The sequence below is a fragment of the Telopea speciosissima genome, chromosome 11 (assembly GCF_018873765.1).
Source record: "Telopea speciosissima isolate NSW1024214 ecotype Mountain lineage chromosome 11, Tspe_v1, whole genome shotgun sequence".
Lineage (NCBI taxonomy): Eukaryota > Viridiplantae > Streptophyta > Magnoliopsida > Proteales > Proteaceae > Telopea > Telopea speciosissima.
In genome coordinates this window covers 44,261,866-44,277,166 of record NC_057926.1, presented here as the reverse complement: position 1 = coordinate 44,277,166, position 15,301 = coordinate 44,261,866, and the positions used below count along the sequence as shown (strand labels likewise).

The 15,301-nt window shown below is 42.8% G+C and overlaps 1 protein-coding gene across 1 annotated transcript; it reads right to left on the bottom strand.

The window, feature by feature from the left end:
* Positions 1-10,484: 10,484 nt before the first annotated feature.
* LOC122644686 (sugar transport protein 4-like) lies at positions 10,485-13,252 on the bottom strand. Its single transcript, XM_043838081.1, has 4 exons — positions 13,046-13,252; positions 12,587-12,912; positions 11,636-12,262; positions 10,485-10,961 (listed from the first exon to the last, which is right to left on the bottom strand). Exons 1-4 carry the CDS (start codon positions 13,176-13,178, stop codon positions 10,497-10,499), a joined length of 1,551 nt encoding a protein of 516 aa, XP_043694016.1. The 5' UTR covers positions 13,179-13,252; the 3' UTR covers positions 10,485-10,496.
* Positions 13,253-15,301: the final 2,049 nt, after the last annotated feature.

The window sequence follows — 15,301 nt, the reverse complement described above, 5'->3', positions numbered from 1 at the left end:
GCGAAGAAGACATAGAAACCCAAAATCACCCTCCAAGAGTCGGGCAACACTCGCCCAGTGGGGAGGTGCCAATGCTCTAACACCAACTCGACAAAGCGAGGGATAGGAAGGCGAAGGCCCTGGAGGAAAAATGCACTAGAGAGCGATCTCCCCGCACGATGAGAGAAGGCATACTCGCTAGGCCCAGGAGCGCAACACGACCTCTGCGGAATATGAAACTCCTCACGAGGGAAACCAAGTCGAGGCACAAGACGCTAGCAACAGGGCCTAACCTATCGCCAGGACCGGCAGAGGATGCCGCCCTAGAGGGCGGACGATCCCTACAGGGACCGGAGACACTAGAAGGTCCCACTCGTCCACCAGTATCACTAGGGGAGGGTATAGAGGGCGGAGTACCCACGTAAGAAGGCGATCCGGGAACGCTCCTCTCAAGATCCAACCCCGATCGAAGCAGGCCAAGGTCACCAGGGAACGACACGAAGGACAAGAGGGGAACGAACTACTTACTCGAGAAAGCAATCTCCTGTCGGGCAAGAAAAAGGAAAGGAATGTCACCCGCAAAATATAAACAAGCAGATCCATCACATACAAGAGGAGGAATAGGGAAGAAGAACGAGGGTCCATCACGTCCACGCCGCGGCCACCATAGCGCGGATCACCGGCAAGGCGTGGACCACACTGTGCATAGCCACCAGCGCCGCCGCTAGGCCACAAGCGGCCTCACCGCGGCTCACCAGCCGCGGCGCGGCCACCACGGGCGCGGCCTCACTGGCGCGGCCTCACCGCAGGCGCGGCCCCAACCGCGGGCGCGGCCACCGCGGGCGCGGCCACCGCGGACGCGGCCTCACCGCGGGCGCGGCCTCACCACGGGCGCGGCCTCACGCGGGGGCGGCCTCAACTCGGGCGCGGCCACCGTGGGGCGCGGCCACACTCGCGGGCGCGGCCTCACCGCGGCCACACCCCGCAAGCGCGGCCTCGAGGAGACACCCCACAAAAAAAAAAAAAAAAAAAAAAAGGGGTTGGAATCGATGTACCTCAGAAAAAAGGTGATCGCGCCGGAAGGACAAGCACACGGCAATGACGTAGCCACACCACACGAGGCACAACCAAGGGATAGAGGTCACAAGAGGCAAGGCACTCAAGCTTTCCAAGCAAACCAAGGCACCAAGAGAACACCACCCAAGCACAAGGACCCCAAAAATCAAGCAAAGTGGATACTAGTGGAGGTGACCCAAAAACAAACACATGGTGGGCACCAAAAAGAGGACAAAAGACAAAAAGAAGAAAGGAGAGCAAAAGGGAAGACAAAAAGTAAGAAAGAGAAATGAGAAGTGAAAGAAGAAGGGAGAGGAAGGAACATATACCTACAAAAAACAAAAAGAAAAAGTGTAGGAGGTAAGGTTTGAACCCCCAACCTCTCCTACCTCATCAGTGGATTTACAGGCAAACCCCACAGGAAAGTTTATTCGCAGCGGACCCCTCAAAGACACCTACTCTCTTGGACATCCTATCCCAAGAGAGTGGGGGGCAAATGATACATCCAATATTCACCGGGCCAATCAACGACCGCCACGTGTCACAGACGACCCGCTCCATAGCTAAGGGGAACGAACCGGGGTCCCAGCACCACTCGGGGGCGCGGCCACCACTCGGGCGCGGCCCCGCATCAGGGCGCGGCCTCCTCACGGCCTCACCTAGGCGCGGCCTCACCCAGGCGCGGCCTCCTCACCAGGGGCGCGGCCTCACCTAGGCGCGGCCTCCTCACAGCCTCACCCAGGCGCGGCCTCCTCACGGCCTCACCTAGGCGCGGCCTCACCAGGGGCGCAGCCTCACCCAGGCGCTGCCTCCTCACTGTGGCGCTGCCTCACCCAGCGCAAAGATCATGGGCACCGAGGTGGGGGCCACCCATCTACGACCCCGATCGTATCGCTAAGACTCATGTCACTACCAGGACTCTAGACCCTTAGAGGTCACGTCATCCAGACGGATTCAAGCACCAAGGACGTTATCACCACACGCGGATATCTATCCACCAAGGATCCTGATGCCACCAGGACACTCCCTCCCGCGGGGAGATGGCCAATCAGGATAGAGCCCCGTTACCCAGGGCCTCTATCCACTCAACGGCACAATCGTCAATCAAACGGGGACTCTCCACACCGCCATATGCTACTATAAAAGGCAAAGGTACACAACCCCATAGGGGACATCTAAACTCATACTGAATACTCACTATTCATCTGTTTGCGCCAGGAGATCTAACTTTGGCATCGGAGAGCCCTAGGCCGGGACCACACCGGTTCTCTCTGATTGACCCCTTTGGTCCACTTGCAGGTGACGGCACTCGCAGGACCGCTCGACGATTTCTTGACGCAACAAGTAGATCAAACATATACCGATAACATGGGTTACACCAGAAGTCCGAACTCATCCAAACACATGGATCATGCAGGCTGCTGCCAATAAACAATAGCCTTTCGATTGCACAGACTGTCGTACATATTTGATCAACAACACATTATACTCAAATACTTGGTGATACGATTTTGAAGGAGTCTAGGATAAAATGCTCGCATTTCAATCAAAGAAAATACAGTTGCAGAAACGGTTGGCCAATAACAATCGTTGAAGGAGGAAATCAGAGACTCAACAACCACAAACTCAACTGCAACAACAATCCCATCATAAGAGCACTTGGAGTTTTCCCTCTAAAACTCTTGCAAGTAAGATTTTGTCGACCATGAATTTTGAATCTTAATATTGAATTACAACATCCTCTGATTGTGATAACTGATCTGAAAACTAAACTATTTATCAAAAATAAAAATTAAAGAAAACTAATTGCTAAGAGGGGTTGTTGAGGGTACCTTCGTTTTCTTTGCCGATAGAGATTTCAGAACCTTCTATTGATTTTTTCTTCTCAAAATCTTGGGGTTCTTCCTCAGGCAAGACTGAAACTTAACGGCTTCTGTTCTTCTTGACTCCTCTTTCTGAATCGATACAGGAAATCGTTCCTCAAACAGTCCGGCAGATTTCACACTGGGAACCGGAACGGTTGGGGTTCCCTTTTGTCCTTCTTCTCCTTGGTTTGGATTTTCCGCCGAACCGAAGTCACCCTCCGGTGTTTTAGTTGCAGCAGGGATTGATTCTGAGTTTTCTGACAACCCTTCAACCTGATTGATTGGAACGAAAACAAGAACAAACGATTAATGAAAACAAGAATACTAAAAATAGTATATGAGTTTTGGAGATTTGATAAGGGCTCACGTGGTTGAGTCTCATATTCGCTAGAATCTAGTTCTTCGAATAAGGCTTGGAGTTCCTCCTTGTGAGACTCTGGAAATCCATTACATCCGTTTCTCATGATTAGGTGTTTCTAGCAAAGAGATTTAGAGAGACGTTGGAACCTGAAACTGTAAAGACGTTTTGTGGAACAAATGAGGGCATCCGATGATCAGGAGAGATCTGTTCGAAACAGAGAAAGTTTCGACTTTTAACGAAAGTGAGCGTGAGAGTTTTGAAAAGGTGGATAAGGGGTATTTTTGTTATTTAAAAAATTGGACAAAAAATATTGAGTACGTATATGGAGGGGGTGTCAACCTTCGATAATTATGTCTTCTGATCAACATATTTCTGTTTTGGTTGAAGTGGACGGTTGTAGATTTTTCCTATCTATTGTTCATGGAAGTTGCTTTAGAGAGAAGAAGAGGTAGTTGTGGTGTGATCTATGTGGGACTTGGCTCGTGTCCTGCAGTGGCGGGAGCTGGAGCGTCCAGCCCAGTAAAATCACCTAAAAACAGGGGGGTGGGGTGGTCATTTCACATTTGGGGTCCAGGTGGGACCCACCTGTGAAATGACCAACCTACCCCTGTTTTTACTGTAGTTTTGCTAGGTTGGACGCTCCAGCTCCCGCCACTGTAGGACAAGAGCTTTTTCCGATCTATGTGTGTTAGCAGGATTATCTCATTCCTAGATTATTATTGGAGATTTTAATGCAACCCTATTTTCTCATCAAAAGAGAGGTCCAGGTTCTTTCTCTCAGCATGTGGTTTCTCAGAATTATTTTGATCATTGTCCATTGGTGGTATCTTGTCAAGGTGTGCCTCGGCCCTCAAATGTTCCTTTTTGAATGGAACGATTCTAGACGGATCATTAGTACGTATTTTCTTTGTATCGTACAAACATCGTGGAAGGCTCTCCCCTTCAAGGTACGTACTCCATTATATTTGGTGGCAGCTAAATTACAGACATTAAAAATAATCTGAAGCAGTGGGCAAAGGAGGCATTTCTTAATGTGGATTTGGAAGTTAACAGAATAAAATTTGAATTGGAATAATTCCAATAAACCATTGAGACAGTGGGCTTGAATGATACTTTGTATAATGCAGAGATGGAAGCAAAACATGACAATGAGGCTACGTTGATGTTCCAAGAAAAAATTAGGGCTGAAAAGTCAAGAGATAAATGGGTGAGATGTGGGTTTTGTAATAATCGATATTTTCATCTTTCTACAAAGATTCGTAGAGGAAAAATTTTGATTAAAGAAATTAAGAGGGAGGATGGTGATGTGATCACATTTGATCACAAATCCTGTGGAATTGGTCAGTTTGTGTAGTCTCATTTTGAAGCCTTTCAAAAAAAGGCCTCAACTGTTTGGGAGATGGAGCTCTTACCTCGTATCCCGGAGATCATCTCGAATGAAGATAATGACTGCCTTATAGAGCTCCCTTCTATGGATGAGGTAAACGTGGCAGTTTTTGATCTTGATCCTTCTGGTTCTCCAGGCCTTGATGGTTTCCCGAAAACTTTCTTCTGAGCTTGCTAGAGTATTGTAGGCCCAGAGGTACGTAGGGATGTAAATGAATAGCCGAAATCCGTTTCCGTATCTGTGTCCGTATCCATTTGGCACTATCCGAATCCGTCCAAAAGCTAAATGGATGCAAATACAGATAGGCTATAGCTGTTCGAAAAGCTATATTTACATGTAAACGGATAAAATATTCGATCCGTATCCATGTCCGTAGCCGTTTAGCACTATCCGAATCCATCTAAAAGCTAATCGGATGCGGATGTGGATATAGCACTATCCGAGCCGAATCTGATCCGTTTACTTCCCTACCCAGAGGTGTTATATCCATGCCCAAAAATATGGGTTAATTTGAATTTTTGGATATAGATCCGGAACCTGAACCCATACCCATTGGTGCCTTGTGGTGCATCAGCCCAGTGATTGAGATGAATGATGTAAGCCCGGTAGTAAGATCCTACATACTGTTAATATGGCAAACACCAACTCCTTGCAACTGTACAGTTTACCGCAAAATGTACAGCCTAAGGTAGCTATTACCCCTTGATTTCTAAGGCCCTACCCGAATACATGATACATTAGGTCTAAGAAGCATGTAGATGAGTGGTCATGCAAAGGCCTTGGCCTATGGTTGATCTGACACAAAACATCAGAGTGCTTTCAGCTTGTTTTGGGTTTGGGATCTGACTAGGGTTATAATTAGGCTCTAGTCTAGGTTGAGATTGGATCATACAAACCCTCACATGTCATGATGAGAACTCAATTCCATACATGCATGTTAAATCCCAACTTGATGGTCAACTTCTGCTACTTTAGCAGATTGACCATTTTTAAATTAAAATGGTATAACTTCATCATCCGAACATCATTTGCTTTGATTCCAATTTTGGTAGAAACTAGATTCATAGAGCTTAATTTTATTAGAAGGAACCATTGTCTAATTCTATCTCCAGATGATCTAGAATTTCACTTCAAGTTGCTATCATGGATTGAATTCTCCTATTCTGGCAGATTGACCCTTGGTCAGTTAAAATGACATAACATAACCATGTGAACTTTAATTGCCTTGATTCTTCATCTGTTTGAAACTAGACTCATAGGGATTCATTTGGTAAGAAGAAACCATTTTCCAATTCTCCCTCCAAGTGAGATGAAATTTAACTTCAAACCCAAACTTTCCTGCTGTTGCTGTCTCTGGTCGATCCACACTGGTCGATTCGGAACAACCAGTCCAATGGACCACCGAATCGACCAGTGCTGTTGTTGTGCGTATTTTTCACCTTTGATGTGTGGGGCTAGTGTCCCATACCCCGATTCATCTCCCCGCACCTAAATTGACTTGTGGAAATATTACCCCAACAATGTAACCATGTGGGGCCCACTTATAGGCCTAGGTGCAAAAGAATGGAGTGTAGAATGTGTTTCTCATTTAGAAGACCCTAGACAAACAGGCCTTAAGGCTAGTGCCTAAATAAACCACCCTAAGCCTCTATTGACAACCCTATTCATTTCATTGAGAGGAGAGAAAAGAGAGGAAAGAAAAGAGAGAAGAAGAAGGGAAGGAGAAGAAGTTCGGATTCTCCTTCTTGCACTTGGATCATCAGATAACACTCTATAAGCCCTTCTCCTCTGTTGTATATGCTGTACTCTTGATCAGATTTTGATCATTCTACTGATTCCTCTTATCTAGCCATGATCCACCAGGTCTATGTGATGTAATTCATGAGTTTACCGACTTAGAAACTAGGATCTTTACATGCATGTTGAAATCTATCATTCTAGACTCTTCATCTAGTTTTTCTGATGCCCAGATTGTTGTGGCCACCATTTCAGCTTATAGATGATCAATTTTCATACCATATAGTAAGCTTAGAGTGTAGCTCTATGGTGTAGGACATGTTTTCCTTGCATGCATGTTGAATCCATGGCCTAATACTTGTAACAATGTTGTTATAGTGTAGTTCAAACCCTTCCATGTATGAATTCTGCAATCCTTTAAGTATGAAAGCCATGCATGATGGCTATGTTGAGTCATGAACCCCAAGATTACCATGCATGCTCAATCTGCTCATTTAACCATGAAATCCAGCTCAAATATGACCTACCTGGGTTTGCTGACCATGAATCCCAACTCACTTTGAGTAAAAATGAGCCAAATCCTCAGAAGACATCAAATTTCTCGGGTTGTACAATCACTGGTTGATTGCTACTGGTCCATGGGATGGACCAGTATCAATCGACCACTACCAGAAACCTTGCCCAAATGCAAGCCTAGTCAGCCCATGGCTTGTAATACGTTGTGTTAGGCCTTTATGTTGAAACCCAGGCCATCCCAGTCCTATGCCTACTGTTTGGAATCAGTTTGACTCTCGGAATGGTGATTGGCCAACCAAGCCAAGTTGGGGACAATACCCTGACCCAAACCTTGTTGGAACCACTTATCTAACACCCCAGAATCCCTTGGTGTGAACCCATGACCTTTCCCCTGAAACCCTTTTCAATTTTGTAGCTGTGACCCTACTAGTGCATTGCCACTGGTCCATTGGATGGACCAGTACCAATCGACCAGTACTGCTGTTTTTTCAGTTTTAGGTCTAGCCCTTGTTTGGAAACTAAACCAAGGATACCCCTAGTCTCCTTAGGTAATTTAATGCATATTAATATGTAATTCTAATTTATTTATCCTAGGCTTTAACAACTTGCCCAACGACACATAACGAAGTGCTTTTGAGGATCGACAATCCTTTGAGTAAGTGGAGCATAGCCAAGGTGAGTGGATATGAATCATTCTTGTAGGTGTAATGCTGCTAAACACTGTAAAGATAATTAAATGTTTTTCTTTCTTTAAAATTTCTATGAATTTATGAAATCAATGATATAAATGTGGAAATGATTATGTTATGTTGAAATGCTGCATTATGACGAAATGCATGATATTGAATTGCTAGTCTAGATGCCGTATACGGCTTGAAAATGAAGGGTATGGTGTGCTGTAGTATGGGATGCGAAAGCACTATACACTTCATACTTGGAATTGCTAGATTAGATGCCGTAGCCAGGCTTGGAAATGAGGAGTGTAATGGCCCATAGAATGGGATGCGGACGACACCACTCAACTCATATGATGTCATATAGAAACATGCGGCTAGGGTTTATCACTACCCATACTACGAATCCTTACCAACAGGGATTAAGGTGTTGGATACCACAAATGTGCAAGGCCAATGTTCTAAGGGGCATTGTTCGATCGGCTGGCTCATCGGGTCACCAGGACAGGTGATGCATGTTTGCCCATCAATTAATAGGATTGGTGGTAGCATAGTAGTAACATAGGGGGCTGATCGAGCTGACCTTGGGAAAGGATGCCAGAGCCGACTGGCCTTCTCCGACAACTCAATGGATGTATCGCGGGAAGGGGTTAGAAGCCCGCACCAGGATACATGTATTGGGGATTGTAGTAGTACTTATTTATCTAGTGATTTAGTTTTGTTGGTAGGTGGACTAGAGAATAAAACTGAATTTCATGCATATAGGATCATGTTGTGTTGCATTTGCATGCATGATTTATTATTCATTTGCTGGGCTCAGTGGAGTTCATCCCTCATTGAATCTTTCTTTTTAGGTGATTTTGCAGGTATTGGTTTACATATGAGCAATGAAGTTGTTGATGGAAATGTTGACCTTCCATACTCTGGGGTCTTATGATTATATAAGCTTCATTCTGTTGGATATGTAATTATCTAGATATTGTACTTTGAGCATAATGGATATGTATATGGTATAACATAGGTAATTAGGATTTTATTGTAATTAATATTATTCATCTATAGATAGTTCTTGTCTTCCATTGCCCTCTGATATACTTTCATTATATATCTACCATTTTGGTGGTTTGTGATATGTAAGTATTGCTTCTGGATCCTGGAGGATTGCCAGATATCGTGGGATATCCGGGTCACTCGCTCAAACCTCATAGGAGGTGATTCAGGGTGTGACAAGAGGGGTCCTTGGCAGTGCATAATTTCATCTGGGAAGGAGTGGTCACTAAAGGGGTAAAGTCTAACTTCATTACTTTAATTCCTATGGTGGTTAATGCTTAAAGTGGGTCAATTTAGACCAATTTTGTATTGCAGATTTTTTCTTATAAATTTATCTCTAAAATTCTTGCTAACCGTTGTCTCCTTTGCTCTCTAAATTAATTTCTAAGGAGCAAGGTGCGTTTCAAAAGGGGAAGGTGATTACCCCTAATATTTGTTTAGCATCTAAGTTAGCAAATTTATGCATGTCACATCGGATGGGGGAAGCATGGTGCTGAAGTTGGATATCCAAAAGAACGTATGATACCTTGGATTGGGGTTTTCTATTTGATGTGTTGAGAAAATTTGGATTTTCGCAAGTTTTGATTTTGATCTCACCATTTGTACTCCTTTAGTGGTATAGGTTTAGGGTAGCTAGGTCTAGTCAAATTTTCTATTTCTTTTATATTTGTTTTAGCTTATTTCCTAAGCAGAAGTGGTCAGTGGATCGGATGCAACAATTACTAATATCTACCAGGCTATCTGGTCTCATCAACGGTGGACCGGTTGGATTTTTTGGGGTTGAGGGAGGTCTTCGTCAGGATGACTTTCACCTATCATGTATTGCAAAGGAGCTTCTATGTAGGAATCTTTTAGCAGTTCATCAAAAAGGAAAAATTAGATCCATCCCAGGTCTCGGGAATGCCTCTTCTCCATCTCATTTATTATATGCTGATGATCTTTTTATTTTCATAAATGTAGAATTAATAGGAGTGAAAAACTTGAAACGATTTCTTGACTTGCAATTCTATTTTAGAGAAATACAAAGCAAATCAATATAAATATTTCTACCATGTTTTGCAATTCTATTGCAAGGGGACTTCACTTGGTTTCACACAGATGAGTTAATCGTTTTCGTAAATATAAAATCGTAGATTAAAAGTAGGTGAGAAATAAATAAACCATTGCCTTTTCGATTGTATTCACAAGTGTTCCTCTGTTACTTCCTAATCTAAACATATCAAGAAAATAACAATCATCTCAAAATTAGTTTGCAGTGATAAAAGCTTCTATTTTTCTTTGTTTCATCTCTGACTATTATTTGTTGAGATTACATCTTAAAAGAGAAATGATACAGGCTAATGCAAGTTGGTAGTGACACTGTATATTAATTTCGCGGGATGCCTAGTGTTTGAATCCTAAGAGGTGCTCTGTATTGTAGTTGAAGTATTATTTTGAACAATAGTCTTCCCATGCCATTTATTTCTTAAAAAAGAAAAGAATTTTTTTTTGGATGAATAATCAATAAATTCAACAAATCACAATTGCAAGGGCGGGAGAAGGGGAAGAGGGGAGAAAAGGAAAGAAATTGATGGAAGCTAAGGTCCCGTTTGGTAACACTTCCATTCTAGTAGAATGTTCTTTTCACATAAGTGCTCTGTTTTGATTCCTTGCTATGAAAATACTCTTGTGGAAGAGAAACAGTATTTGATAAAACTATTACAGAAGTACTCCACGAACAGAAAAAGAACAGAAAAAAACAGAAACAGTGTTTGGTATCTTGTAGAACAAAAAAAAAAAAGACAACTGTTTATTTATCTGTACACTGCTTTACAGAAGAAAATGATTTTTCACATATTATCTGCGTCTGAAACTCCTCCAACTTTATTTATTCAGGCAACAGTCTTCCCAGCTGGGAGTTGGATGCCGCCGGTGATAGCCTCGTCTGGGATATACTTACTCCAGAACCAGTGTTGCTTCCATACTCTGTTCATCTCTTCAATTGGTACATTCTTCGTCTCCGGCAAGAAGAAGTAGATGAAGATTGTCATCACAATTTCCCATGCGGCGAAGAATAAGAAGAGACCAAACTTCATGTGGCAAAGCATAGCGAGGAACACTTGAGCTATAATAAAGGTGAAAAACATGTTTACAGATACATTGATGGCTTGACCTGCTGATCTGATCTCAAGTGGGAAGATCTCACTGGGTACTAGCCATCCCAAAGGACCCCATGACCAAGCGAATGCCGCCACGTAAATGCAAATCAAGATCAGCACCAGATTAGCATATCCCTTTGACAAGGATCCTTCTCCATTGATCCCAAACTTCAATCCAATGACCACTCCTACAATAATCTGTCCACCCACAAAGATGCATCATATTAAGAATTTATCCAATTCCTGTAATATTAAGGTTCAAAGTATAGTTGGAAAAAAACCACATTTTTTGACTCGACTCGACTCGACTCCCCCTTTTCAAAACATGGTGAGTCAAACTTGGTCAGGGCAAATCATGTCATTTTATTCCCCTTATTTTGTAATATCTTCTTTCTTATCCTTCTCCTACTGAAGAGGTGAGGTGAGTTCGGCTTAGGTTCTCATATGAGAACCAGTCTCGTATGCTCTTAGATATATAGATGGAATCCACTAACTCATAAAAAAACTCGGTGAACTTCACATGACTTAGTCAAAAACACCTAGCCAATAAAAACTCGGACGAGTTTGGATCTCGTCGCCACGTGGGGATGGGTGGAGACAGATCTAAACACTCCATGGGGTGGGGGTCCTATGCAAGAGACGGGTCCCACACACCATGGAGGGTGTGAGATTTGTCCCCTCGTCCTCACATGGGGATAGGATCCGGTTTGGTCATTTCTTAAACCTAGGCAATTTGTTTTTACTCTTGACCTGCTTTTGTTTTCTTTTCTCAATTTGGTTGATTGGCTTGTATCAAAACCTGGTTTTCCAACTATGACTTTAAAGTGTATGAGAATACGCATGTGTAATTAGGTATGTATAATATAGTATACCTGGCAGATGATCATCTGAATGCCACCTTGGAGGAACAAGAACCTTCGGCCGACCTTATCGACAGAAAAAATGGAGACGAAGGTTGCAACCACATTAACAAGGCCGGAAATGACAGCAGACATGAGCGAGGCATTGTCGCCGAAGCCCAATGTCTTGAAGAGTACTGGTGCGTAGAACATGATAACATTGATACCAGTGAGTTGCTGGAAGAAGGGAATGAGAATGGCCATGACGAGCTGAGGCCTGTACCTAGGCTGAATGATGTTTCTCCATGGGTGCTCAACCAGCTTTGATTGCTCACTTGCATCCATAAGGTCTTGGAACTCTTCATCAACATCAGAGGTGCCACGGACCTTCTGCAACATTGATTTCGCCTTCTCCATATGGCCTCTTTCAAGTAGAGAGTTTGGGGTGTCCGGCAATAAAAGTGATCCAACGGTCATTATTATTGCCGGAACCGCCGCGATAGCCAAAGACCATCTCCACCCATTTGATTTCATCTGGGCTGTGCCATAGTTCACAAGATTTGCAACCAAAATACCAATTGTAATGGCCAATTGGAATCCCATGTTGAGTCCCCCTCTTAGTTTTGCTGGTGCCATTTCAGATAGATACACAGGGACAGACTGCAATCCAATCAATCATACTCAAATTAAATAAATTAATTTCGAATTTTTTTTTTTTTTTTTGATTTATACATTTACGTTGCCCTTCCCTTCCCTTCCCTAATGGTTTGAGCTTTTAGAAAAAGACAATGTCAATATATACATCAACAGAAGAAGAATTGTCCGTAAAACTCATTCATTGGACTTTCAGCTGTCTAACATTCGATCTCTCTACTTTGATATCATGTTTGCTACTGTTTCATCTAGAAGCTCGAACAATTAAGGAAGTGCAAGGTCAATTTATTTATACATCAACACTTTTCTACTATCAATTAATAAATTTACCTGATTACCGAAACCGACTCCCACACCAAGTAGTAAGCGACCAATGATTAGCATTGCAACATTCTGGGCGAGACCATTGACGATGGAGCCCACAAGAAACACAATCCCTCCTATCAAAATTGAGATCTTCCGGCCAAAGACTCTAGTTATTGCCGATGCGAAGAAGGAAGCTACCAATGCAGCAACATAGAGAGAAGATGTGAAGCTAGTTAGTAGTTCACTGTCAAATTTGCAATACTGACTTTCTTTACTAGATCCATCATTCATCTTCTTGTAAACTGAAGGGAAGAATTTCTCAAGGAATTCATTCATAGAAGTCACTCCCCCTAAAGCCAATCAAAAAGCCCAATAAAAAAAAGTTATGTTAATAACAATAATTAATAAATTAATGCATCGGATCTCATCAGAACTCTGTAGTTAATTCACCCCAAAAATAAAAATTTAATAGTAAAGTAAAACCTGAAATCCCAAGATCGTATCCGAAAATCAAACCACCGGTGGCCGCGACAAAACAGGTGACGAAAACAAAGGTTGTCATCCCACCATTGTAGTTCTTAATCGGACCAGTGGATACAACAGCTCCTCCGGCCATCTTGCAAGAAACCAGTCAAGTCTTTGGCCTCTCAACTTCAAAGACTTTATTGCTAAGGATTTAACACTGATCTCAAAGATGTTCTTGAGATGTTTGATCTACACCCTTTTTATACCTTTTTCTTTTGTGTTCTTCTTCATTCTTTAACAATTCAAAACAGTTCTGTTTCTAAAACAACGAGGTATGTATGATCTGTTCTTACTCAACCATGACTGTTTTTGGTCTTTGTCCTCATCTCTAGTCTCCTCCATTTTTAGTGGCTCTTTCTGTTTCAAACACTTTTTCTACGGTAGATATTTAAAGGTGAAAATTATTATGACTCATTTATTTTATCTCCCGAACATAAAACTACTTCCCTTTAAGTATATAGATGGTTAAAATTGGCACTCTGTGTTTGAACAGTTAATTAAGTTTTAAGTGATTAGTAATAATGGATTAGGCTGTCCTGCTTACCAAAAAAAAAAAAAAAGATTAAGCTGTCCTGTAAAGATATAGACAGCTTCATAAGGAAGTGAATTGGGTGCACCAAACTCTTTTTTATTAATTTATTATATTCCTCATCTTCTCTGGCCATTGTGGATTAAGCTGTCCTATTCTTCCCAATTCAATAGCAGCTCATCTTCTTAACTGATCAGAGCATTTGCAATTGACGAAATTAATATTATCCCTTTTTGATATTTACCAATTACCCATATGCATATCTTTTGCAGTTATCCAAAATTTACTTATATATCAACGATTTTAAGAATTCCACAAAGTTAAGTGGTGAGAAAGCGCTGTCTATGGCGTGCATGATAGTATGTGATAAATCCAAATTCACACCAACTAATCAGAGATCACCACGTGTCCCTGGCCTAGGGAGGTGGACCAAGACCGGACCAGCGAAGGACCAACTGCGGAAGCGAACCGCACGGCCCGCTATGAGCGCAGACCAAACAACCATCCTCCACCGACTTGGGCTAGGATACTACCACCGTCATCAGCAAGACCGGCCTACACCGTCTCTAGGACTCTATACCACCGCCTATCAAACACACAATCCAAGATGGATACAAGCACCTTATCTGACAACGTATCAACATCTATCTACTAGGGACCCCAACCCTATTGGGACACTACCACTTAACGAGAGGCAAGCAACCAAGGAAGAACCCTGCTATCCAGGGACTCCATCAACTACGAAGGACTACTCACCATCAACTGGGACTCTCCACACCGCCATACTCTACTATAAAAGGGAAGGTATTCTATCCCATCAACCCATCTTGAATTCTAATTATTCATCTGTTTGCTCAGAGAGATCTAACTTAGGCATCGGAGAGTCCTAGGCAGGAACCATGCCGGTTCTCCCTTGTAACTGATAAGTTTGGAAGAAGATTATGATTTCATTGATTGAAGAATCTTACACAAAGGATTGCTATTTAAATAGCATAAACAAAGATGGACAGCTATTATCACATGTGATAATGGTGGGATATAATTTGAATACTTACCATTGTCACATGCGATAATAAATGGAAACAAGTATGCAATGAAAAACTTCCATAGGAGTCATTGATCTGATCTCTCCTATTAGATCTCGGTTATTACTCCCCCTCAAGTTGGAGCGTGTATGTTGTGAACGCCCAACTTGGATAGGAGAAATAAGAATTGATCGTGCCCAAGTGCTTTTGTAAAGATGTCTGCGGATTGCAACTTGGTGGAGACGTGAAATGTCTGCAAACACCCTGATTGAATAAGTTCCCGAACCAGGTGGCAGTCAAGCTCTATAAGTTTTGTGCGTTCATGAAACACCGGATTGGCAACTATATGGAGCGCGGCTTGGTTGTCACAAAACAGGCGCATAGGTGTTGGAAGAAGGACACCTAAGTCATGAAGGAGGGTGCAAAGCCATAGGAGCTCACATATAGCTATAGCCATGGAGTGATATTCAGCCTCGGCTGATGATCTGGAGACTGTCACTTGTTTCTTTGATTTCCAAGAAAGAGGGCTAGCACCGAGAAAGGTAATGTAACCGGTAACCGACCGATGGGTGGAAGGGCATGCTGCCCAATCCGAGTCTGAGAAGGCAGTAAGGACAATAGAACTGGCTGTTGAAAAGAAGACCCCAGTGCCTCGGAGTT